General features: G+C 41.8%; 1 protein-coding gene across 1 annotated transcript in view; it reads left to right on the top strand.

Annotated features, from left to right (window-relative positions):
• The window catches only part of FAT4 (FAT atypical cadherin 4), a 119,635-nt gene that overhangs the window by 55,646 nt on the left and 37,977 nt on the right, over positions 1–26,012 (top strand). The window contains exons 2-6 of the mRNA XM_058024283.1: positions 5,431–5,562; positions 8,217–8,478; positions 10,095–10,445; positions 14,494–15,416; positions 16,128–16,302. Of these exons, the coding sequence (XP_057880266.1) occupies positions 5,431–5,562; positions 8,217–8,478; positions 10,095–10,445; positions 14,494–15,416; positions 16,128–16,302 (1,843 nt within the window). The remainder of the gene's footprint in view (positions 1–5,430; positions 5,563–8,216; positions 8,479–10,094; positions 10,446–14,493; positions 15,417–16,127; positions 16,303–26,012) is intronic.

Below are 26,012 nucleotides of genomic sequence, written 5' to 3' on the forward strand. Positions count from 1 at the left end.
ATGCATGTGTGTTTTCCAGGATTAGAGAATCATTGTTTGCTGGATGAAGAAGAAGGCTGAACTGATGAAAGCAAGGAAAAAACAAATGACTGGTGTTGGCCAGGTTCTTCAGTCAGTTACATGGATGGGGTGAATTAATAGTTGTATTCTTTCCTTTTATCATCATGAATGATATTGCTTAGAATATTTACCAAGAGAGGGAGAAATAAAATCCTTTCACTTTTATTCAGTTCAAACTGATAATGTGCTGCCACGTTCTCCAGCAAAGAAGAAAAAGCTCCTTAATTTTAAGATGAAGGATCATATGATGGTTTAGGCATAAACAGAAGTCTCCAGGGTGATTTGTGTGGATGCTGCTCATGGATTATTAGAGGGGATCTCCTGAGAGAAGGGGCAGTTAGCAAAGGGAAGAAGAATGACTCAACACCATATAAAAATGGAAAGAAAAGCTGTTGCCTCTGCACTCTGTTTGATCTTTGATCAAATAGCTGCAGCTTTTGAAGAGGCAAGGAAGGCGTGAGGCATCTGGGAGTTGCTCCCTCCTCAGCTCGTGTTCTATCTACAGATCTCTGACCCACTGTGTGCCATGGGTAGCGTGGCTCCAAGCAGGAATTACTCTGTGGGACTCCCAGGGAAACTTGCTGCTGCCACGTGAGCTCATTCATGTTTCCTGTGTCATCTCTTTTCCTCTTCTCGTTGTCATTTGATAGGTGGAAGAACTTCAGAGAGCTGTCCTGTCTGTAAACCCTCCTGAGTTTGGAATAAATGTTAATAACTGCAGTAAAACAGAAGGATAGGGTCTGGCCAAGTGAACCCATTGGTTTGTGGAAGGTGTTATGATTGGTTAGAATTTGGCACGTTGCCTTGCAGGGTATGTTTTATTTTACATACCTTTGTAGCTCATAAACCCAGCCACTAAAATAATTTCTTTTTCCAGAATAAAGCTCTTATTTTAAGCTTTTCATGTTGAGCATGGAACTTGTCTAGCCTGTTCAGTAATAGTTACCTGGGGTACTGGTATTTTTGAAGTGAAATTGGTTTTTCTGCTCTGAGAAGTGAAACTTCATCTTTTAGCAGCTTAATTCAACAAATTACTTTGAATAAGCTGAAGAATAGTTTGTCTTAAATGCTTTATTAGATCAGTGTGCTTTAAAATTTGAGGATTTGATATGATTCCTGTATCTTTTAACAGCTGAGATCTATCTGAATGGAGAAAGAACTATTTTTCTAACATCTACATTCAGAGTAAATTGTAGCAGAACTGTTTTTGAGGTGAGTGCTGCCCTGCCTCAATCTGTTCTGAATTTGTTTAGGGAAAAAAAACCCCAAAAACACAAGAGGCTAATTTGAACAGCAAATAAGAATCCTAACAAGATCAAGGCAATTAATACTTCCTCTGTTTTTAAAATGTCTGTGACAACAGGCTGCAGCAATCAAATTGTCACAGATGAGGATGGGCTGGCCATCTGTAACTGTCGCAGGGGCAGGGAGTTATTGTGAGAATGTTATTAAGCCTGTGAAGGAGAAATTTGATTCATGCACAGGGAAATTTGTGGTATTGTTTGGCTTTCTATATTGCAGATCTCTGTGGTTTGTTGTATGCCTCTGTTTTTGCATCTTAGCTTGAGTCAAACATAAAACAAGCACACAAATAAAACTAATAAAAAAAAACCCACACAAAGATGGTTTGCATAGGAATTGATATGTAAAATTATTGTGTTTATTTTACAAGGGTTCGTAAATAAACAATGTGTTTTTGTCTGAAGAATAAGCTCTGAGGGAGAGCTTTGATCTTCAGTCTTTCTTTCTACATGTATTAAATGTGAAGGAAAAGCGCTGTACTAGAATTTGTACAAAAGTAGAGTGATTTTGTGGAGATGTATGCATGTGGATTGACCAAAGTTTTCTGGTTTTTTTTTTTTTTCATTTTCCCTTGAACAACACAAGCAAGACAATATAATGAATCTATTAATCAGTTTTCCATCACATTCTTAATATATTTAGTAGAGTCTGTAACTATTTGTGCTCTCATGGCTTCTGCAGAAATTCAAGGCTCTTCAGAGGAGCAAAGCCCCTATCCATCAGTGCCTGGACCATAGGAGAGGGCAGGTTAGAGAATAAAAAAGGTGCAAAGATGCTTAACTATCTTTGCTGTTTCTGTGTTTTATTATATTTGAGTCCTCTGAGTGGCAGTAAGAACTTTTGGTCCTGTATTGAAGTTGCTGTTGATACAAATAGAATTGAGGATTTGTCAGATAGAAAGTGGCAGAAATTGTTGTTGCATGTGCAGTACCTGGAGTGGTGTGGGGAGCTTGGTCTGTGTCTGCCTTTGCATCCTAGATTTGTGCCGAGTAATGAGTTTGAGGTCAGGCAAGAATATTCCTCATTTTAGATAGATTTGGACAAGGAGGTGGCAATTATCACTTTCCATGTAGCCTGGGCACGTTGCTTCCTGCAATCCTACTGGCATGTAATGGTTCCTTTCTTCCAAGGTTTGGATAAATCCCTTCAGCTCCTTGTGTTGCATCCTGTGGTGTATCTGAGGTTACAAGGCCTTTGGTTTCCTGGATATTTGTTCTTGTACCCACTGGTGGGTGGTGGCACACATTGATTCCTTTATGCAAATGTGAAGTGGGATTAGAAAGAAGCTGTTGGTTGAGAAAAGGTTTAGTTTAGATCTTTGATTAAAGCTTTGTGGAGTTTTCTCTTTTTCTTCTCCAGTAAAGGTGTGATAAGATACTCTGCAATCTTCCAGTGCCCCGTGGCAATGCAAGACTTTGTGGTTGTGGTTCTTCTCACAAATTAATTTCTCAAAGTGAAATTAATTTGTGAGCTCCTGGATATTCAGTTTACATCCCATCTCATTCAGGATGTATGAGATTCTCTCTTAAATGGAATATAACAGATTCTTGTTTTAGGGAAAATGTGATTTTTTTTTTCTCAAATCTTTTCTCATAGATGTCTTAGACCAGGCTGGATGAGCCCTGAGGAACCTGTTCTAGTGAGTGGCATCCTCATCCCTGGCAGGGTGGGTGGAACTGCAGCATCTTTTAGTTCCCTTCCAGCCCACACCATTCTGTGATTCTGTGATTATTTCAGTGAAATTTCTGCCAATGGTTGCATCCAAGAATCTGACTCCCCAGGTCTGCAGTTCTGTTTGGAAGCTGAAGTACTAAATTCTAGCAGAAGTAAAAAGATAGCTTTAGACGCAGATGCTAATTGGACTTAGTCAATGGTGAATTATGAAGCAATACACATTATCTCAGCCTTTTGGATAAGTAATAAGTCATGGTGTAAATGCTCTTTAAAAATGTTGTATTCTTTTCTAAAAAAATCTGATCCTTATTTGAGAATTTCTTATTTTTCCACCATCTAAAGCACATCTTTGATATAAAATGCAGTTTCTTTGTTTGCTTGTAAACTGATTTTTCAGAATAAAATTACCTCTTTTATTCTTCTTTTTTACACTTCCCTGGAATGTGACTTTATAATTAACTTATTTGTCCCCCAACCCTTGGCCATCTGTGTTCTTGGATCCTCGCTATTTCACATTATTCAAGCTGTAGGCAATGCGCAGCTCCTATCCCAAACCCCCCAGAAGCTGTCACATATTTTTCACATCATTTGTACAAAGGGCAATTTCTCATCGTGGAAATGGGTTCTAGTGGTGAAATGTCACTTGCAGCTGAAACATGAGCTGTGAATGACATGTATGGTAGGAATAGATGAATTGCAGAGCTGTGCAGCTGCTTTACCTTGAAGCCCTGTCTGGGGAAATGCTGCACCTTGGGGAGGGAAGCAAGAGGGGTGTGCTGTGCCATTCCATGGGCAAGGAGGGCTGGCAAAATCCTTCATCTGCCATTTCTACCACATCTGTCCCATTTCTATGATTGATTGTCACCCAGTCTCCTTGAAAACCAACCTAGGTTGGCTTCTTCTCCCAAAGTTTGTGTCTGGTGAGGTGGTTGTCAGTCACTGCTTGTGATGCGCTGCTCAGCACTCCTTGTGTTTCTGCTGTCAGGGATATAAATTTAACAATAAAACCTTCTGGGTTGATCTGTCTCAGGCTTCCTGTACCATTTTTGAGTGTCCAAAGGGATTAAATAGGGGATAAATAAATTGCAGCCTTCAGTAAAAGACCCTTGTTCTGTCTCCACTTCCAGCACATATAGCTATTATGTTAATGTTACACTAATATAGTATTTCCTCTGTGTTTGGGATCATCCTGGTGATCAAGTCAAAACAGTTTGGCAATTGGTGCTTCCTATGAAGACAGAACAGAGAAGAAAATGTTATGACAGGGGACTAGAGACAGCAGAAATCCCAGACTTTGGATCACCAGAAATGCCTGTGTTGGTTATATCCAGAGTAGCCCAATCCATATTTTCAACTGAATGCCTGGAGAGTCCTTGTGGATAAGGGCATAGCAGATACTGTAGCATAAATAAGATTTTGTCTGTCAGTCCAGGTACCTTCTTTAAGTCATCCATACCTTTGCCTTGCTGTGTTCTTTAGTACTTTCAGCTACTCAGTTTCTCCTCAGTAGGGTCTTCAGAGTTTGGTGACTGTTTATTGTTTTGGGTCCAAAAGCATACTTTTTTTTCCATTATAAATATAAAACAGCTGTGTCTTCTTTTTCTATTTTGGAATATTACATTCCAGACCCAGCAACAAGAGAAAATGTAGCTCTGCATCTTTTTGGATTAGCATCAGCAGGGCAGCAATCTTGCTTATGAAAAACTAGGGATAAAGATCACAAAACAACCTTTCAGGAACTGTCATTCTTCCTTGGAAAGGCATACAAGTATGGCACGTGAAGAGAACATTTGTTGAGTTTTGGATAGTCAAGGAGAGTAGATGCTAGTGGGTGCTCCTAAAGCAACGTTTATGTTTGCAATTAGAGGGGAGTTTTGAGAGAGAGAGAAAAGCAGATTATTTGCTATAAAATATATTAAGTGCAAGGGTGTTTTTCCCCCTCTCGGAACGGAGAGTTGCCAATACATAAACATTTCAGAGAGAATTTTACACCACCTCATCTTTATGTCAGGCAGCATTTAATGGTTGAACGATCTCCTGCCCCGGCACTTGGCAGTTCCTCTCCAGGGGCTGACTTTGAGGATTACAATGACAGTCTATCAGTGGATCTCTTCCAGTATAAACTAGGCTAGGACCATTTAAAATCAGTTGCTATCAACAAGTCAAATTAACTTTATTTGTGTTAGAGGTTTTCTTAGGAGTATTTTATGACAATGTGGAATTTTAATATCCGGACGAGCTTTTCCTCTTGTTGGTGTGATTTGGGAATGTGCTAATTCATGTGATTAAGAGCAGTTTACCTGATTTCTTTCAGAATTATTTTATTAGTAACATTCAGATTCAATCCACATCCAGTGCTCATTCCAGTTTTTTCCTATTCCTTCTTTTTTACAGGTGGAAATAACACTTCAGGATATCAATGACAACCCACCAGTATTCCCCACAGACATGCTTGACCTGACTGTAGAGGAGAACATAGGGGATGGATCTAAAATCCTGCAGCTGACAGCCATGGATGCTGATGAGGTAGGAGCAGGGTTTCAGTTTTGAATGTTGGTGCTAAAAGTGCCATTCTGGACATGATCTTACCTGTTTTCTTCATCCCTTTGTGTGAGTTTGGCCTTAGGAATCATGGCAGTCATTCACAAAGTTCTGTCCAGTACTGTGGAGCTCTAAGCTAACTTTGGAACCAAGATGTTGTAGTTGAGCCCAGTTCCAAGGCGTGCAATAAAATTAATCTGAGACAAGCCTTGGAGAACAAGTAAAACTGTGATAATGCCTGCTTGCCCTTTGACTAGACCTAACAAAGACCAATATTATCCCTTCCAAAAGAAGGTTTTATTTTACCAAAAAGTGGAGAAAAGAAATAATGGTAAAATGTGTGCTCTGTACATGAATTTGTTTGCAAAAGAGTTTTGCCCTCTGAGAGTCATTATTATGAGAATGCTGCAAATAAGGTGCTACGAAGAAAGTACCATGCTGTTGATGCATTCATTTATTTTAGAAACTTAAATTATAAAAATGTTAATCATGTTAATTTTGTTTGCTCAAACTGTTTCTTTCCATGAAGAGAATGGCTAAAAAGTCAATATAATCATACAAAAAGTTTGTGTTGTCATTAAAATACAGAGTTAACTTGACAACAGCAAGCAGTTCTTGTTTTCCAATAACAGGGTGATTCAACCTCCTTAGGAGAATTTTATTGCTGGCCTTTTTTGTGTTAGCTTGGTTAATCTTCCTGTGATTGTTAATTGGTGTACTTAATCTTACTACTACAGAGGGAACCACGGGAACACCCCCGGGAATGGTGCAAATGTGTTGTAAATATTTCGGTTTTCCCTTTGTTTTCCAGTAGTAGCCTGATACACAGACAAAACCCAGGATTTTGGAAAGGTGCACTTGTGTAACAAAAATTCTAGCTGCTTGTCTTTCTTTTAGGAAGTGGGAAATTCTGAGCTACCCCTCTGTGGCGTGGTATGGCAAATATATCTAAGATTATAGCAATAGTGCTCCAGCCTCTTTAACCATTCCTGAACTCCCCCATATCTATTACCCCTTCTGAATAATCACATTCCCGCATGCAGTGGGAAGTAATTTGTTACCTTAGAGGGAAATCAGTCAGTGTTTTTATCAAAAGGAATGATTTCAGTTGCCCTGCCAGAACATTTGTAACTCCAGCTCTATACAAGGAGCCCAAGTTTTCCTAGTAATGTGCAGCTTTGGGCTGAGATACCTTTTTATTGTCCCTTGCCTTTTGAAGGGGGAGGGTTTATATTGAGGGCAGAGTATAAACCAGTATGACACATGGCTGTGGGCTTTAGCTGCACTGTGTTAGGAGGACTCTGGCTGGTCAAACATGAGGTGAAGAATGTGATCACTCTGAAAATTCCCATGAGATGTGGTGGCCAAGCCACACAATTGTAGGAAAGCCTGTGGCACACCTGAGCACACAGATCGAGCACTGCACCTGCTGAAGCCTGTTTTCTTTCTAAATTTCCTTTTATCATTTAGCTCAGTCTGACTCTTTGAAAGAGAGCCCCAGAGAGAAAGTTTGGCATGGGGCACTCTGGTAAGGTCAGGTAACTAATGCTTGTCTTTCCTCTCACAAATACAAGCAGGTGTTTATCTCTGTTAATTTGCTTTTTTTAGGCAGGAGCATCTGAAACAAACCTAGAATTCCTTTCCACCTTATCTCTTTGATCTGCTGTTCGTTGCAGAATGTTACTGGCACATCAGCAGCATGTTTCAGCTGTCAAACCTGAGCTCTGGCCTGGCACCAGAGGAGGGCACAGTAAATATCTGCTTGCATTTCCAGGCACCATCAGCACACAGGGTTTAGAGTGCTGTATCTGATGTTAGAGGCTACCAAACCTTCAGTGTCCTTAAGCCTGTCTTGCAAAAAGAAATACATGACATTTTTCTATATAACATTACTTTTCCTTAATTTTCCTTTCAACCGAAATGCTCAAAGTCCACATGAATGCTTCTTTTTTTCCCCCAAGAATAAATGAAATTTTGTGACTGAAAAGCAAATGCTTTTGACTTGCAGCGCAACCCAAGAGATCAGAACTGTGATTTTAATGATGTGTGATTTGTCACTCTGGGGTTTTTTTATTTACATGGGTAAAAAGATTTCCATGCAGAAACTGACCTTTGAGGGGCTGCTGCAAGCACAGCCTCCATGAGTTTCTCCTGACCACAAGCTGTGGCTGGAAGTGCTGCCATATGGAAGCATCCCCCTGCTTCCATGCCTCCCTTCCTCCCTCTCCTGCTCCCTCCATCCCCTCTCCAGACACCAAGAAAGGCAGAGCTGATCCCACTGGCAGGGATGTAATTTAACCTTCCGAGATAATAAGGATCAATGTTTATTCTTGTTTTAAGAGGTCACACTGCTCGGTGGTGCTGGTTTCAAATTAAAACAGGTAACAGAGTTTTTTGGTATTGACTGAAGAGTGGAGCATAAAGTATCTGGGTAATCTCATAATTTCACGTCTCATAAATAAAAACTGTGTGCATGTGAGGCTGAAGCAGGGACTGGGCAGGAAGGCTGTTTATTAAAGGAAACCGTTCTGAAAAATAATCCCCGAGCGCCGTTCCTGGAACGATCCTCGTCTCGCTGCAAGTTATGATGTGGTTTTCCTGGCGAGCGAGGCGATCTGACCACTTCTGTTCTGGCTTAGGGAGCCAATGCCCTGGTGACGTACACCATCATCAGCGGTGCAGACGATAGCTTCCACATTGACCCCGAGTCGGGGGAGCTGATGGCCACGCGGCGCCTGGACCGCGAGCGCCGCTCCAAGTACTCCCTGCTGGTGCGCGCCGACGATGGCCTGCAGTCCTCGGATGTGAGGATCAACATCACCGTCAGTGATGTCAACGACCACATCCCCAAGTTCTCCAAGCCTGTCTACTCCTTTGACGTCCCAGAAGATGCCACTCCAGGTAAACAGGACGTGGAAATACTCGCGTGGTTGTTTTCTTCGTTTAAAGCTGGTTTTGGATGCGAGAGTGCTTTCTGATGCTTCAAAGGGAGGTTGTAAACTAAAAAGTATTTAGATCAAAAAAAAGTTTTCAAATACTGGGCTCTATTACATGTCTCCAGGTGAGAAATGAGTATTACTTCCAATATTTTATACAGGTTGCTAGTTCAAAAGCAGTATCTGCCAGTAGCATGTTAGAAACTTATTCTAAAACATGAATAAACCAAGGAGATGCAAATTGTTTGGTGTTAGCTTCCAAGCTTTTATTAGGATTTCTATAAGCATGGGAGTCTTCAACTAAGGTTACCCCCAAGCCTCCAACTTTTGCACTCTGCCCCACAGTCTGTGTCCCAAAATTTGGTGGTGTTTCACATTAAAGATTTACAGTGCAATCAGCTGTGCCTCAGGAGTTTGATCTGGAAGTAATTGAGATGTCTGTATAGCACAGAGTGCTTTGATTGCTGATCCCCAGCCATGCTCTTTTCTCTCAGAGCCTTGAGTCTCGGTCTGTTTCAGCAGGAATAACCCTGGAAAAGGCAAGTCTAATTCCCTCCACATTAAAATAAGATTTCTCTCATTAATTGTTTACAGGGCGTACATTAGTGCTTTATACCCAGCTCAGCAGTGGTGGATGCTGAAGGAACAAATAGGCTGATTTTGTATTAAAGTACTGCATCTTCTCCTGCTCTGCTCTCCAGAAGTCTGGGAGCAGCTGGCAGGCTCACCCAGTGGGGAAGGACCATGAGGTTTCCCCTTTGAGGTTCCACTTTCTATCCCAGAGGGTAACTCCCATTCCCCTTGCGGTTAAAGAAACATTAAAGCTTGAGATCCTCAAATGGATGTGAAAGATATCAGCATATCCAGCTGGATTACAGGGGGTTACAGCACTCTTCTTTTTTCTGATGATTTAAGCAGTTTTCATTATCCTGTTGCTTGAAAGTAGTTAACTCTGCTGCACGTAGTTCGTCTGGTTCCAGGGAAAGGAAACCTAATGATTTCTTTTCTTGGAAATGAACTGATCTTAATTATAATTAGTGTTCGAAATACTAAAAAGTGACACTTGATTTCCAAACTCTAGTCAGATAGGTCAGCTATGCAGAAATGAAAACACTGGCACCAACTCACAGGGTGTTGAATTTCAGAAAACAGTGGAGAACAGACCCCTATAAGGTTTCTAGTTTTCTAACCACAGTTACCCTGCAAAGGCTCTGTTTCAAAAAGCAGAGCTGGGTTGTGCGGTTTGTACTCACATATTGGGTTCTGCATTTGGAAAGAAATGTCTGGAAGGTTCCAGAACTTGTGATTGTCTTCAGAAAAGGGAGGGTCCTTTGAGTCATACTAAGGCAATGCCTAGCAGGACAAAAGGTATTTTTGCCCCTGTTGATATCTAGTCTGCATGAGGATAAAAACCATTCCTGGCCATTTCTTTGAGTAAAAGCAAGAATATGATGTCTCTTTCAGCTTGAAAAACCTTTTTCAATAGTTATTCAGACAGTATTGAGGCTTCAGTTTCTCTGGGAGGGCATCTCTCATCTGTGGATCTGCTTGATGCTGAGCTGGCTCTGTTGTGCCACGCAGGGTCCTTGGTGGCAGCCATCCTTGCCACCGACGACGACTCGGGCGTCAATGGGGAGATCACATACACCATCAGCGAGGATGATGAGGAGGGAATCTTCTTCCTGAATCCCGTCACCGGGGTCTTCAACCTCACCCGGGCCCTGGACTACGAAGCACAGCAGTACTACATCCTCACCGTGCGTGCTGAGGATGGGGGAGGCCAGTCCACGGCCATCAGGGTGTACTTCAACATCCTGGACGTCAATGACAACCCGCCTGTGTTTGGCATGGCCTCCTACAGCACTTCCCTGATGGAGAACCTTCCACCCGGATCCACCATCCTCAACTTCAGCGTCACCGACGCCGATGACGGTAGGAGCTCCCTGACATTCCGTGCCTGTGCTCCTAAATCTGTGCTTCACCTCAGCAATGGGTTAGACTTACTCAAAAAAGGGAAAATCAGGGCTACCTGTAAGTTGCTGTTCCATGTGCTTAAATTCGCATTTAAATTAGACCTCAGTCTGCCAAGCTTTTTTGCTGAAAGTTTGTTAAAAATGCTGAAGAGGGTTGTGGTAATATCAGATGTTATCTGCAGTCATCTTAAATGCACTATAACTTTTATGTCTGTCATGAAGTCTATCGTACAAGTTGTTGATAGTGGAGGACAAAAAAAATACTGAAAGAGATCTTAGGAAAACTTCCATTGGAATGAGCTTTAATATTGAGATTATTTATGGGATCTAGTGGGTGTTAGTGTGTTGAGTGTAAAAGGTACAATTTTTATAGCTTGCTTAACCATTTTGCCATGCAGTTTGTGCCCAAAGAAGAAGAATTACAGAATATGACCTTAAAATGCATAAACAACATTCCATCGTGTACCGCATTTTCTGAAGTGTCCACAGACATTACCCTGTGTAACTTAATGCAAATCACAGTGACTTTACAGGTGAAGGTTATTTTTGTGACATGTTGAGCAGCCTTGTCTCCTCTTGACTTGACAGGGGCTCAGTGGAGCCCATGGAAGTGTCTCACACTGAAATGTGCTTCAAGGACAAAGCACCTACGTGCTTCAGGGAATTTTGTGCACCTAAATTGACTGTGAACCTATCCAGGTTGCTCAGCAAAGCAGTTTTTCCTCAGGAAATGCTGAGTTGTTGGACTCCAACATTTTTGTGGGGAGATAAATTTTCTGCTGATGGATGGAACTTTCCATGGTAAAAATTTTGTAACTGGTTTTGAGATGGAGCTGAGAAAGGGAGAAGAGATTCCATAGGATAAGCCAACAAATCAGAAGTCATAACTTTGTGATACTGGCTGTTTTTGCATTAATCCCTCTTTCATCACACTCATTAAGGCTTTTATTTTATGTAAACCAAACAATTTGGAGGAAGAGCTTGCTTTTGTATCATGCAGACCCGGGGAAGGGATTGTTCCTCCAGATTTATAGATAAATGGGTTTGTGTCTATCTCCTCTTTCCTCCTATCTTATTTTCCTGTCAGGACTACAGCACTTGGTTTCAAACCTCTTTGGAAGTTAATTTCACTTTGCTGTTATGAGTCTGTTTTCCTTTTCTCTTGCACCCCGTACATTAATTTCCATCTGTGCACAGTGAATGGGAGCTATATCATAGCACTGACATATCAACTCAATTCATCACACACTTAGTTATTAAGGAGGCAAATGAGTACTTGAGGAGCAATGCAACGAGAAGTCAGATATCTTACCTTTTATATTTTCTGGCACGCTTGCTTTCCTAGCAGGCTGGATGTAAAATTAATGGGGCAGAAATATCATTCCAAGAGCATGCCAGGTTGAGTTCTCCCATAGGACTGTAACTTAAGCAAATGTTATGATCTATTGTTGTTTCTGTTTCAAGCCCAAACTTGTTATCTCGTGTTGTCTTATGTTTATCTAGAGCACAGAAATAGCTAGTGCTGGTATTATACTCTTCTCCATGTGCTCACAGATAATGTACTCAATACAAATATAATTTCGTTGATTATTTATGTTACATGATACTATAGTTTGAAAGAGCTCTGAAAAGACATTGTTTTATAATGAGGTATGGCTGTGGTTTTAGGATAAATACTGATAAAAGGCAGAAACCTGGTGATAGTGAAAATACTCAAATTTTCATTTTCTTGTTCAGCACACCCCTTGGGAAACAGCAGCTGTTTATCTCAGCTTAGACTGTTTCATATACAGGTCCATAGCAAATATCAGCTACAGCTCTTGGATATTTAATAATATAACAATATATATGAGAGAACTCAGTTACCTTAGACTGATTCACTTTGAAATTCAGATTTTATTTTTTCAACAAAGAATTAACTGGAAAAATCTCAGAGGAAGGCACACACATGTTTGTCAGTTTGTTAAAATTTTGCTTAGGTATTCCTCCAGGCAAAGCTGGTGTAATTTCCCAGCTGAATTTTACAGGTATTTATAGAATGGCAGGGAGGAAGCAATTTTGTTGGGTTTTGTTTTAGTCTTATTAGTAAATAAATAAAAACAGAAACAAAACCCTTTAGAGGAACGTTATCATGAAATTGGTGACTCCATGTCTGTCCTTTCAGTGTTTTATCAGATGAACCCTCAGATTAAATAAACCCAAAGTTCAGCAAAGAGGATGTCCCTGCATTCTCCCTAAAAAAAGCCCAACTCCAGACCTTGGAAGGGGGAATGGATGAGGTGGACAATGCCAGCTTGAACATGCTTTGTTTAAATTAGAGAATAGTTCATTAAGTGCCCTTCCTGGCTCCACTGGTATTTAGGCAATTCTTCTGTTTCATGGTTTAATTTATGTCAGCATTAGCAGATGGAAACCTATGAGAATACAGGACAAAGAATGAAATGTTCATGGAGGTGAGATAAGGAATAACAAACTAAGTTTTTCTTAGGAATAAACACTATAGAAAACACTGGAGGGGAGAGGGGGAAATAGAGTGTAAAGTTATTTTCTTTTGCAGGCCCCAAACCCTTCCCATCTCCAAAAAAGTACTTTACTGAAATCAAGGTCTTCATACACATAATTGCTCATTTGAAAATACAACTGAACAAAAAGCAGAGTAGCATTAAAGTCTCACCATCCTTCACTCGATCAAAGTAATGGAGAAACACTAATATCTGGCAGATAAATGTATTAATTTCTTTAATTGCATTCAAATATTTTGTCTTTCATGTTTGGTTCTATTCATTTTATAATTTGACTCCTACAGGAAAAAAGAGAAAGATGCCAATTACAGTAGCCACTGGGGGAAAGACACATAAGACTAGACTTCTCAAGTCTGAGCATAATAAACAGCAGAGATTAAGAAATGTAATGCAGGGATAATTTTATTATCAAAGCAATTCACTCAGAGAGAAAAGAGCTTCTGAGTAAAATGACAAAATGCACAACAATCGGTGAAGTGGGCAGCTTTCTTTGCATGAACAAGCTAGTTTGAGAGGTAAATTAGTAAATAATGGTTGGTTAATTTACTAATCCTAAACATAGCCTTGAATATGCAAAGCAAGAGCAATTTTGAAATTAATTAAAATAGGGGTAAGATAGATGGCGGAGAGAACTTCTTCCACATTTGGATGTTCCCAATAATTAGTTGTTTGGAGTGAACTGTGGAATTGATGCAGTAGCCCACATTATTTCCCACAAAGAATATTAAAGGATATTTCACTGCCCTGTCCCAGGTTCAGGATGCATTTCTCCTACTGGAATGATAAATCTCTCCCCTGACCATAATTGCTGGTTATGTTTTGATCATGAGATGAGTGAGGGCTGTTCATTTGATATTTTGGAATACCATGCCTTATATGGGAAGCATACCTTTCCCCACTATTCACTCTTGGCTTGCTCCAGCTAGGCTTGGGAGTTTCTGCTTGTGGCTTTTTTTAATTGAGTGGAAAAATTCATGAAATAATTACATTAATAATAACGTTGCTTAGTTGAACTGGGAAGAATGGAGGAAACCAGATGTTCAGTGAGCAGAGAATGACTGAGTCTTGATTTCTGAAGGAAAACCCTTCAAATCCTTTATCCCTAACTCTTGTAGATGGGGAAAAATTACTTGTGGTGCCACCGTGGAGCTCCTGCTGAGTGAAAAGTGGAGATGAACCCTGGCAAGCGTTCCCTCTGTGGCCTCTCCAATTAACATCCTCCCTCTCTCTTTCATGTATATTATCTTGTCAGAAAATAACAATTTCAAGGCTTCTGCTGCACTGTGAAACTTTGGCTGAAATTAACAGATGGATTCAAAAAGTGGTGGTGAGGAGGCTGAACACTCAACATGGTTGTACAGTCCTTATTTCTGTGGGAAAATGAAGGAAAATTTCCTGTGGAAATGAGGCCAGAAATATTGATACTTAGGGGGTACCAGTGGAATGAAGTCATGTTATCTACCTTTCTTCTCCCTGCCCCACCAGGTCCCAACTCCCAGCTGTCCTTCAGCATCGCGTCCGGGGACAGCGCGGGGCAGTTCGGCATCGACAGCCGCGGGGTGCTGAGCATCCGGCAGCCCCTGGATCGGGAGAGCCAGTCCTTCTACAGCCTCGTGGTGCAGGTCCACGACATGGCCCCCCCGCCAGCCTCCAGGTACACCAGCACGGCCCAGGTGTCCATCATCCTGCTGGACGTGAACGACAGCCCGCCGAGCTTCACCTCGCCCAGGCTGACCTACGTGCCCGAGAACACGCCCATAGACACGGTGGTGTTCAGAGCGCAGGCCACGGACCCCGACAGCGGCCCCAACAGCTACATCGAGTACAGCCTGCTCCCGCCCCCAGGAAACAAGTTCAGCATCGGCACCATTGATGGCGAGGTGAGGCTCACCGGGGAGCTCGACAGAGAGGCCGTGGCCAACTACACCTTGACCGTGGTGGCCACAGACAAGGGCCAGCCGTCGCTTTCTTCGTCTGCGGATGTGGTGGTCATCGTCCTGGACATCAATGACAACAACCCGCTCTTTGCCCAGAAGCTTTACAAGGTGGAGGTGGCGGAGAATACCTTGACAGGGACGGATTTAATCCAGGTGTTGGCTGCTGACGGAGATGAGGGGACAAACGGGCAGGTCCGCTACGCCATCGTGGGCGGGGATGCCAGCAATGAGTTCCGGATCGATTCTGTGACGGGGGTGATCACTGTGGCCAAGCCTTTGGACAGAGAGAAGAAGCCCTCCTACACGCTGACCGTTCAGTCATCTGACCGTGGGAGCAGCCCCAGGACTGATACCACCACAGTCAGTATTGTCCTGAAGGACGTCAATGATTTCATTCCCACCTTTGAGCTTTCCCCCTACTCTGTGAACGTCCCCGAGAATTTGGAGACGCTCCCAAAAGTTATCCTTCAGGTGGGTACATACATTTATTCAGCAATAAATATGTGTCTCTGACCATTACTGGCATGCCTACATGGTATTAATACACAGTGTCCTTCCTTCAAAATTAAAAAAGGGCAAAACAGTGCAGAAGTTGCCTCTTGGCTTTAATTGAATTTGCAGTCTTTGTTGTCTTGTTTTCCTTTTTGTGTGTGTGGGCGGGGTTTTTTGTTACCAAAAGTTAATATTATTCATTGGAGTTCTGTTTGTGTTTTCTCTGCCTATCCTCACACCTCCACTGGGACTTTGAGAGTCTGCTTTATCCTCTCATCTCATTCTCAACTTCCATGCAACAAATCTCTCAATCTGGTTGTTGCCTACATGGGATGATGCTGTGTGCCAAATATTGAGAGAGAGCTAAATGGAATCCAACAGCAGGACATGCAGTGCTTGTTCTCATACACAGCTTAGCTTATACCAGGTTTTCACTGAGCCCCAACACAGTCTTATTGTATTTACACTTGAGAAAAATAAATAATCAACTATTTAGTGTTTTCAGACTACACTTTTAAATCCACCACCACGGTGTTAGGTATTTTAGTTTCCAATTACAGCTAATTTATACTTGTAGCATTTGCATTAATTCAACCCGTTCATTTGGATTATTACCATAGAGAACACTTCCTCTATCCCAATATAACATTACAGTCCTTGATGCCTGTTCTGTGTGCATTGCTTGTGCAGGTTGTGGCGAGGGATGACGACCAGGGGCTGAACAGCAGGCTGAGCTACGTGCTGGTGGCTGGCAATGAGGAGGGAGCCTTCACCCTGTCGGGCAGCGGAGAGCTGCGCCTGGAGCGCAGCCTGGACCGCGAGGCCAAGGAGCAGTACCTGCTGCTGGTCACGGCTGCTGACGCAGGTGAGGCAGCCAGAGCTTCTCCTCTGCTGAGCTCCTGTGGGAAACATCGCATTCTGGACAGAGAATAAATGGTTTTGTGGTGGTCTGAAACTTCAGTGGGTGGAGGTCGGGTAGTTGTGTTGAATGGGGATCTCCGCAGGGAGAGCCGGGCTTACCTGATGTCAAAGGGAATTTGGTTTCTGGGAATCAGGATTTTATTCCTAGGTCCAGTTGTCTGCTGTTGGTAATGCTCACTACAGACTTAGGTAGATGGATTTTTGCCCTGCAGTAATTTGTGATCCTACCTAAGTAATAGGAACTTCATGCATGACTACAAAATTTAAATGGCAGTAGAACCCTGTATAATGCTGGCATCATGAATGTCACAAAGGTCACATCAGTGGCCAGAAAACAGCTATGGACTACTCAGTTAATCTTACTGAAATCTTAGCCCTGGGAAGAAATAAGAATTTGCATTTCAATATTTTAATATTCTGCTTTGCTCAGCATCCAGTCGTATCTTTGCACCACAATACCAAATGCATTCCAAGTTCTGTCATTTAAAACGGGATGTGAAGTCTTGTTATGAAGATTAATTGCACTTTCTCTTGAGGTGTCCAAGCCCAAAATGTTGGTTTCAGATTTTGGTGTGAGTATTATTAACAAAGACTTCCTGCATCATACTTTGGACTGATCTCTGGTCTCCCATGGTTTGATGGATTTAATTTACTGCAGAACTTGTTCCTGCTTTCTAGCAGTAAAAATAGAAGCAGAGCCGACTTGTTGACAAGTGAATACAGTTTTGTTTTCTGCCATGCTGTGTGCAGTGTCTTGTGCCAGTGACAACAGCTATGGCTTGTATTTTCCTATTGCAGCAATGCTCAGGTATTCCTCTGTCTGAGCACAGCTGAAGCTGAAAAACACAATTTTAAGGCTTGAGGTATCATTTGTCTTGTACTTTGGCTAGGGGTAACTGTGTGCTTTATGTTTTTTACACTGGCTTTCTCTTACTCTGTAGCCTCAAACTGCTCACTTGTGACTTGGACTCGCTTGGCCTTGGATGTCCTTATGTTCCTTCAGAAGCTGAGCTGGATTTGTCCTGATGTCTCTTTGGTCTCTCAGTCCAAGCTGGCAGAAGTCAGTGAGGGCTGTACAGAGCAAAACACCCAAAGACTGAACTGATAAAAGTGGTGTCATGCAGCCAGCAATTATTGACTGTCCTTCTTGGAAGTGGGAGGGGAGCAGAACTCAGCTGTGCCCCATGCCTAGCATGGTGTGTAACCAAGAGTTTTACCAGAGCACAGGCTTTACCTAGCTTCTGGTTCCTAAAAACCCCACACAATCCAGGAGATTTAACCAGCAGTTGAATCCAGCAGTCCCAAATGAAAATATTTACCTGTGTTGGGAGATGTCTGATTTTCAGGTAATCCAGGGAGACATTAATACATGAAGTGTGCATGGGACCTTTGGCATAAGTGGCTGACAAGAGCGGCAGCATGTTTTATGAGTTCCTGTGTTTAAACATGCAGATATCGCACTGATTAAACACTTTGAAACTTCCTTTTTAAATTTGCTATGTTCTTGTAAAGCTAACTCACAAGTTCCCATGCTCTCCTGCCAGTGTTAAAATGTACTAGCAAGTGTGTTCAGCAGCAGCTGTTCAGTAGTAACTTCAAGCTAAATGTAGCTGCTCTACTGTGCTTCAGTTTGCAACCTGACTAATCCACAGCTGGTGTCATTTGGGATAATTTTCAACCAGGCTGGTAAATAACACTAGCTGTCATCTTCTGGTTGCACTGAGGACTTGTTCTGAATTCATACCAGCAAAGAATACATTGAAAACTATGCTAGTCATGATGTATCTAAATCACAGGAAAGTGGAAGTCTTCAGTAGAAATCAGTGGCAAAACTTGATTTCATGCAAGTGGGATGGGAACCTTAGTCATAGTAGCTATCCAGGTGGTACCACACTGGCTGCTGCTAGTCAGTGCTTGTTTCATTAAATGGTGTATTTCCTGCCACACTAGCTAAAAAGGTGGCAATGACACAATCTTGAAATGGATAATACAAGCATTTGGAGTATTTATGTTCTTGAGCAGCTGCTAAATGTTTATAAAAGAAACTCTCGAAGGCATGTCCAGCTCTTTGCTTAACATAACCATTTCTACTGAGTCTCTTAGTTTGTGTTTGTTTGATAATTCCTAGTAAGAAGGACTTTGCTTACAGACCATTCATCCAGAAATACTCATGCAATACAGGTAGGGAAGCAGTGCCTCACAAAGTGTTGGAAAAAGCAGACTTGTCTGAAATTGTCCACATCCATATTATATTTGAAAATGAGTCAAGGAAAAGGTAATATCCTTTGCACTTTGAGGTTGGCTTTTATTAGCTGTAACAAACAGTCTTTTCAAGTAGTCTTTAGCAGCCCACAGAAGAGTCTTGCCATATATGGTGCATCTGATTTAAGGTTTGGGGGATTTTTACAGATAAAAATCATGGTACACATCCAGATGCAGTTAACTCAGGAAAAGTCCATCAAGAGCAAAATACTGTCTGTCCAGCCCTCCTCCCATTTTTCTTAGTGTCTGGATATCAATTTTTATAGGCTACACTGACTGGTTTGAAGCATTCAGAGATGATATCCTGCTCCTAAAGAAGTCTATGCCAACTCTTCCTGTTCTTTCCAGGAAGCAGACACAATACATACTTAGAAGCACCCTTAGACATAAGAACAAATGGATTCCCAATTTAGTTTTGGCTGTCTTCCTGGTCTCCTTATCCATAATCAAGGATTTCTTGCTTTTCTTAGGTTTATTTTCACTTCATCAAGTTGTGACTGTGGATTCTTGCTGTGTTACCTTAACCTGTGTAAGGGAAGCTGCTGGAAGAAGGATGACCTGTAATTTTTCATTATTTTTATCTCGAGGTGTCCATCCAATGCACATTTAGAGATTTACAGCATGTTTTGGCAGCAGGTACGCTGAGTATAACAGCAAGGGAAGGATTGGGATGTGGTAAAGTGTGGAGCCAGCATGGCTGCATAGAATACAGTGCCTGTGCCCTCAGGGATCTCTGTGCTCTTCCACTGCACACTGGAGTGCTCTCCCAGAGCAGATCTTAGCCCTGGGCATGTGAGACTCGTGAGTGATGAAGAGCTGAGCTGCTCATAAGCGCTGGGGACAGGTCAGGTGGGGGATCAGTGGGACCACGTGCCCCAGCAGTGGGAATGCAGGCGGTTGTTGAAGTGCTTTCCCAAGCAAGGGCTGCCCTCAGGCCCAGGGAAGTCAGTCGTGATCCGTGCACTGTCCTGGCTCTGGCCCAGCTACTCCTTGGCCTTGGCTGCTAATCCTCCCCCCGCTCCTCAGGCTGGATCACAGGTTGGTGGAGAGTCCTCCCTGCGTGCTGGGGGAGGGAAAGGACGGACAGAACGACTTCTGGGACTCAGCTCAGTGAGTTGTGTCTGTGCAGCCTGCCTCGTGCCAGCTCCACTAGGCAGGCTGCACAAAGGGTTGTGATTCCTACCTTGGTTTGTCATCACTCTTCCCTCACTTCTGCACTTCCACCCTGCTCTCCCTGCGGCTGGGCATTGGATGCTCGGCCACTGCTCTAGGCTGGGGGATTTATGAGGACACACAGAGCATCCATCACTGGGAACATTCAGCGTCTTCCAGAGCTGTACACCTGTGGCTTTGGTCGAGAAATAGAACATAATTCAACCCCAAAGCTCAGCCATCCCAATTGAGAGACCTCTCTTTCCGCTCAAGCTGTAAGGCCAGAGTGCATGAATTATAAATACAGCGACAGGCAAGGTGATGGACTGTGGAGTAACAGGATAGTGTTTGGATTGCAGATGCTGCCTCAGAATGTCTGCTAACATAAATGCCAAGAAACCTACACACAACTATTTGAATGTGTCTTCACGGGTCTGCTTGTTCCACATAAATCTGCTCTGCTTTGCTGTACCTTTCTTCATGGCAAAATGGTTGGGAAAAGGAACTTTCTGCTTTTTTTTTTTTCACCCCATCTGGTGGGGATGCGGCACTAGGTAAACATTCAACTCTGGCAGCATGACAAGAACTGGTGCAGCTGCTTTTATCATCCGTGTCTTTAACTCTTTGAGCAATTTTCTGGACAAATGTTAGCATTCCAACAGTCCTCCTCCTTATATTTATTGATTGCAGGGATGTGGAGTAGCACATCTGGAAGGCTGCTCACTGCCCAGGACTACTGTTTAAATAAACTGCAGCCACCATCCCTTGATTAGGTTGGTCAGAATGGCACATTGCCACAATAAAACCAAAATCAAATTGTGATGTTTCTAATTAGAAGCTGTTTTGGGTTTTTTTTAATTTCATTTGCTTAAATAACCTATTTACTGATTTGGATAAATAGTCCTGAAAGAAATGAATCACTGAACTGGTTATTATATTTAGTTAGCTGTGCTCTGTATACATCCCTGGCCTGGATGAAAAACAACCATATGTTTTTTCTTTAGGAAATGTTGGTCCCCAAATTATGCATTCTTTCCTTCAAGAATGTAGGAGGGAGACCAAGCAGAGAGGTTATATCCTTCTCAGGAATTCTCTTCTGAGCTTGGCTTTCGGTTCCCTTCAATCCTAAAATCAAATGAAAGATGACAGTGCAGTTGTGTTGGTTTTTTAACACATTTCAAGATATTTCCCAACAACAAAAGGATATCTGTATTTTGTAGTAATGTTTAGAAAGTCTTAAGACTCAACATAGTGTGAGATTTAACTGGCTAGACTAAAAGACACTTGTACTCATCCTGTTTCCTTAGCAGACACTGTATTTATACCTAACCCAGAACCTGCAGTGTGAAAAGGATTGTCTGAAAGGAATTAATTTTATTTTTAGAACAAATTTAGCTATCTTAAAATTTTGCTGCTTTCAAAACATACAGGCAACTCACTTATTTCAGCTAGAGATGCCCTGTTTGCCATGTTTTCTGTGCAATATCTAAATACACCCATTGCTGAGGCTTTGGGGAGCTAAATGAAGCTGATTTCTGCTCACCTTGGTGCTTAGCAGTTGACAGAAGGATTGCTCTCTTCTGTGGCCTTGTTTTATGGCACAGCTGTTTCAAAATGAATTTTGGGTTCCGTCCCAGCTCCATTTATTTCCTTGTATTCATGGAAGCTCTTCCTTGTGTCAATGCTGTCTGCTCTAGCCTAGTTTTAGTGGTTTTCTGTTTCACTGTCTTTATTATTTTTGCTCTTTTAATACTGATACTAAAACTGTTGATGCAGTAGTTCTGCCTGATTTTTTAAAATTTATTTCTAAATAAATAGGGAGAACTGAGATGGTGACACTCATCAATGAGTTCATAATGTTCATATTGTCTTGCCATCTCTAAAATCAGGAGACAAGAGAATTGAGAGTGGCATTTTGTGGTTGTGGCAGTCTAATAGCAGGATCTTACCCTAGCACAGAGCCTAGCAACTGTTAGCACTTTGACATTATTTTTGAAATAACTGGGTATAGCTCTTAAAAAAAAATCCAGGTTAATTTATTTAAGCTGAAAAACAAGCAAGAGTATAATGTTTAATACTTTAACATTTTCAAGTTAGGAAGAATTGTCTGTTTTTCAGTTTGCAAGCTGTTGCACTCCCTCCCTTACCTCTTCATTCATCCACCTTGCTCTGATTAGTTTGGAACTTATACATCAAACTTAATTTTCAATTGTTCTTCTGCTTACATCACTTGCCTGTGAAATTCTGTTTCATATCTGCTAATGAGATCTCTGAATGTAATCTGTTTTGCAGAAGAGTACTTGGAGTAGTTGTTAAGCAGTTTATCAGCCTTTGAGAAATACTAAAATTTTTCTAGCCTTGGTGATCTTAAACAGTTTTTTAAATTAAACATTACACCTTATAAATTGTAAGTCTGCTAGCTCAATCTTCAAATAGAAAGCTACAATTTCAGGAAGCCTTAATTGCAAGGATAAAGCAAGTAAAACATGCACATATGGCGTGAACACTTAGCCTGCTGGTTAATCTTCTCTGTCTATACAGGGTGTTTTTAAAGCGTAATTCAAAATTGTGCATTACAGGAATTTCGCTGTGGGATATTCAGGAGTCACAAGCTGTCAAAAATTGCCTTAGTCAGCAGCCCCTGCAGGAGCCAGCTTCTCTGTTTTTACTGTTTACAGCAATAACTTATAACAAGGAGGAGTAATCTGGTGGTTTTAAGAAATTTTTTTTTTAATGGCTCTGCCTTTCTCCTGAGTTGCAGTTCCACTTTCTTTCAATCTCGCTTCTGCCACAGAGGCCTTGGGTGGGACTCATGGCCATGCCCACTCTTTTTGCAGGCACATGGAGATCATAAAATGATTTTACCTGGAAGGGACCTTAATCTCATTGAATTCCAACCTGCTGCCGCAGTCAGGGGCACCTTCCATTAGCCCAGGTCTCTCCAAGCCCCATCCAAACTGGCCTGGGACACTGCCAGGGATGGGGCAGCCACAGCTTCCCTGTGCCAGGGCCCTGCCACCCTCGCAGGGAACAATTTCTTCCTTGCACCCTTACAACCTGTCATGTGCCACCGTTTGTATGAACATTAAGTTCAGAATTTTCCTTAATTGTTCTCATTTGGAAACATTTGGTAAAGGCAGCTTCTTGCTCTGCAAATAAATGCATTTCTGGCTAAGAAACGTGCAGTATGTACGTGTGAAATTGTTGAATATCTTGAAGCTGTGCTCTATATATATATATATATATATATTATACTTTATTGCATGAGTTTTGTTCTCAGTCTGTGTTCCTGTAGGTCTGTAACAGTGCTCCAGCTTTTTTTTTGTTTTTACTTCTCTGGGTTAACAGCTGCAGGAAACTACCCCTGATCAGAGGAAGAAAACAGGGATAGGGAAATATGTATATACACTGGAGGCTTTAAAATTGTCTCTCTGTGTGCCTGCAACTCCTGTTCTTTCAACAGCACATTACATTCCTTGCAATGTGAAGTTGCCCCTGTCCTGAAGCTCCAAAGCTTCATGAATTCATGGGATGCAGTCAGTCAGGAATTTTGGTATCCAAATTTCAAACCCACGTGGATAAGAGCAGATGAGAGATCCCATTGTGTTATCCCTGTTTTGGGACAGAGTTTTCTTTTGCACTCTCAGAACAGGTGTGAGTTTCTGTGTTCATGCACATGCACCAGCCTAAGTGTGGCTGGACGTGTTGCTGCTTGAACAAGGTTGGGCTCTGGTCTAGTCAATAATTTATTATTTTGTTTTCACTTTTTATGTTCTCAGATTTAGTTCTGTTTGCTCCCAGCTTATTTAGGCTGCTGGATAGGGGTTGATACTCTCTTTTCTAATAACTAATGTAGTACAGAAAGTTCCTGGTGTTTTTTTTTTTCTTATTAAATAATCCTTGCAAAAGTACGGATCTACCCCAACTATCAATCTATTCCCTTGGTTTTTGAAGTTCAAGTTCTGTTAAATCAGCTTTGGGTGTCAACTACTACTTGGTACCTAACTATGAGATAAACTCAAATTTTACATACTCAGAAATTTTGAAAATCTGATTTTCCTGCATGTCTCATTCAGTCACCCACTGAACTGATTGAGAGTATGGATTGGTTCTAACTGTTTAATATCTTTTATTAGCCACTTATTTTAGCTTTTGTCTCAAAATAATCTAGGTTCACCAGTTTTTTTAAGACTTAGCATGACAGCCTGTGGTGAAAAATTGAGTTGGAAGAAAACAAAGCACAGTCAACATACTCAACCAGGACAAATATTTGTGGTGCAATCTTGTAGAAAGGACTTTTTCTCATATCACAGACACAGTTTCTTCTGTGTTCTTGGAAAATTAGTTAAAGTCATCCATGTTCCAAATCAAGCCTCGTGTGCACTGGAAATGCAAAGTGTAATGCAGGCTTGTTGCATTTTCACTTAATGTAGGTCTGTGTTTATTTTAAAACTCACCAGCTGAGTGAGGCTCAGCATACTCTGTCTGCATTTAAATGCATTTAGAAAGATTGGCCACTTTATTGTGAGAAAGGCCTTGTTTACTTGAGTGCAAAAGTTAATTCTCTGTGATAACACATACAACTCCTAGTCCTGGGACTCTTTCACTGAGTGTTTGACTGGAGAAGTGAAATCCGCTTTGTTTCAAAGCAACACGTTTTGCTGAGGCAAAAATTCCATTTCTGTTAAATTGCTTTCCAATTTTCAGGATAATGATGTGTTTAATTTACCACAAAACATGGTAAACTGCTTGCAGGATGAGTCTTGATTAGTCATTTAGATTCATTTTATTTAATTTTAATACTTTTTTTTTTTCATTTTAGTGAAATGTGTCTGTGGAGTTTTTGCTTAAGTTTATTGTTAGTTTTCTAGCATGTGATTTTGATATTTTAATGCTGGCAAAAACTTCTGAGTTCCTGGTTTCTGAAAGGAATGATGGTTTTACTATCTGCTGTGCTAAGCAGGGTGCAGACAGGACCTAGAAGCCATTAAGGCTTCAAACAATATGTGGATGGTGTGCTGGACACATTCTCCTATTTCTAATTTTTGCTGTGAGCCAAGCAGCACCACACAGCCGAGATAATTTCCAATAGCATCATCTTTTCCTGAGCTTTCTTGAAGCACCTAAATGGCTTTGCAAGTTTCCTTTCATGGCTTTTTCTTGCTGCTCCAGTGCATTAAGTGCTCTGATCACTCCCCAGTCACCCAGATGTGGTGTGGAGAGCTGAACGTGTACCAGAGCAATCACTGCCACATATTTTGGGGAACCCCCGGGAGCCCAAAGAGCTCACCTTCCCCATTCCCCAGAACAAGGGACAAACTCATGGGGCATGGTGCTCTCTTCTTCCAAGGCTGCATGGATAGACCAAGGCAGAAGTGAAAACAGTCTTTAGGTGCATCCCTTGTGGGTGACCTGCCGTCTTTGAAGCATCAGCACAAGTGAGGGCAATAAGTGGCTTATGATGAGTTCATCCATCATAAGGATTGACCTCTCTTTGCTGGTTATGCAGCATTTGAAAAGCAAAGATTGCCAGGTTAAATGGTATTTCTCCCCACCATCACCTTCCTGTATTCTGTTTCCTTTCTTCTGTTTGAATTACTGCACAGAGCCAATATATTTCATCCCACCTCTGCTGGACAGGGAGAGGAAAAAATTGAGAGTGCTTGTTACAACTTTTAAAGTAAAAAGTTACAAATATCATCATATTTTTTGGTGGTGATCAGCCTCAAGTAAGCATGGATGAATGGAGCAGAAAACCTGTTTGTAGCTGTTTGCCAGTGCCAGTCCCATCCTGCTGGGCCGAGAGCCATCCTGTCCCATGCTGCTGCCTGCCTGCCCCACATTCCCCAGGGCTGTTTTTATGTCACTTCCCCAGTGTCCCATGCAGAGAGGGGAGCACAGCCCAGTGCTGGCCCAGCCCAAGGTGGCCTCTCATAACCTCTCTCTCTTTAACTCATCCTCCACCACAGGCTCTCAAGATCTGCTCCTTCTCTTCATCCCCAGACACATGTTCACTTGCAGATGTAAGCAAAAAGCTGAATTTTTTTGGAAGAGCATCCGTGGGAAGCAGTTTTCCCCCTGAACTCAGTGTTGCTGTTTTGACACCACCCCAGGTTAATCTCTATTTCAACAATGACGTGTGTGGACATTTGTGGGAGTGTCTGCTTAGTGTATATGTACAGCTGCCACCTAGGAAATAAACTGTGCAGTTCACAGAAACAGACCTCAGCACACAGAGAT

The sequence above is a fragment of the Melospiza georgiana genome, chromosome 5, assembly GCF_028018845.1.
Source record: "Melospiza georgiana isolate bMelGeo1 chromosome 5, bMelGeo1.pri, whole genome shotgun sequence".
NCBI lineage: Eukaryota > Metazoa > Chordata > Aves > Passeriformes > Passerellidae > Melospiza > Melospiza georgiana.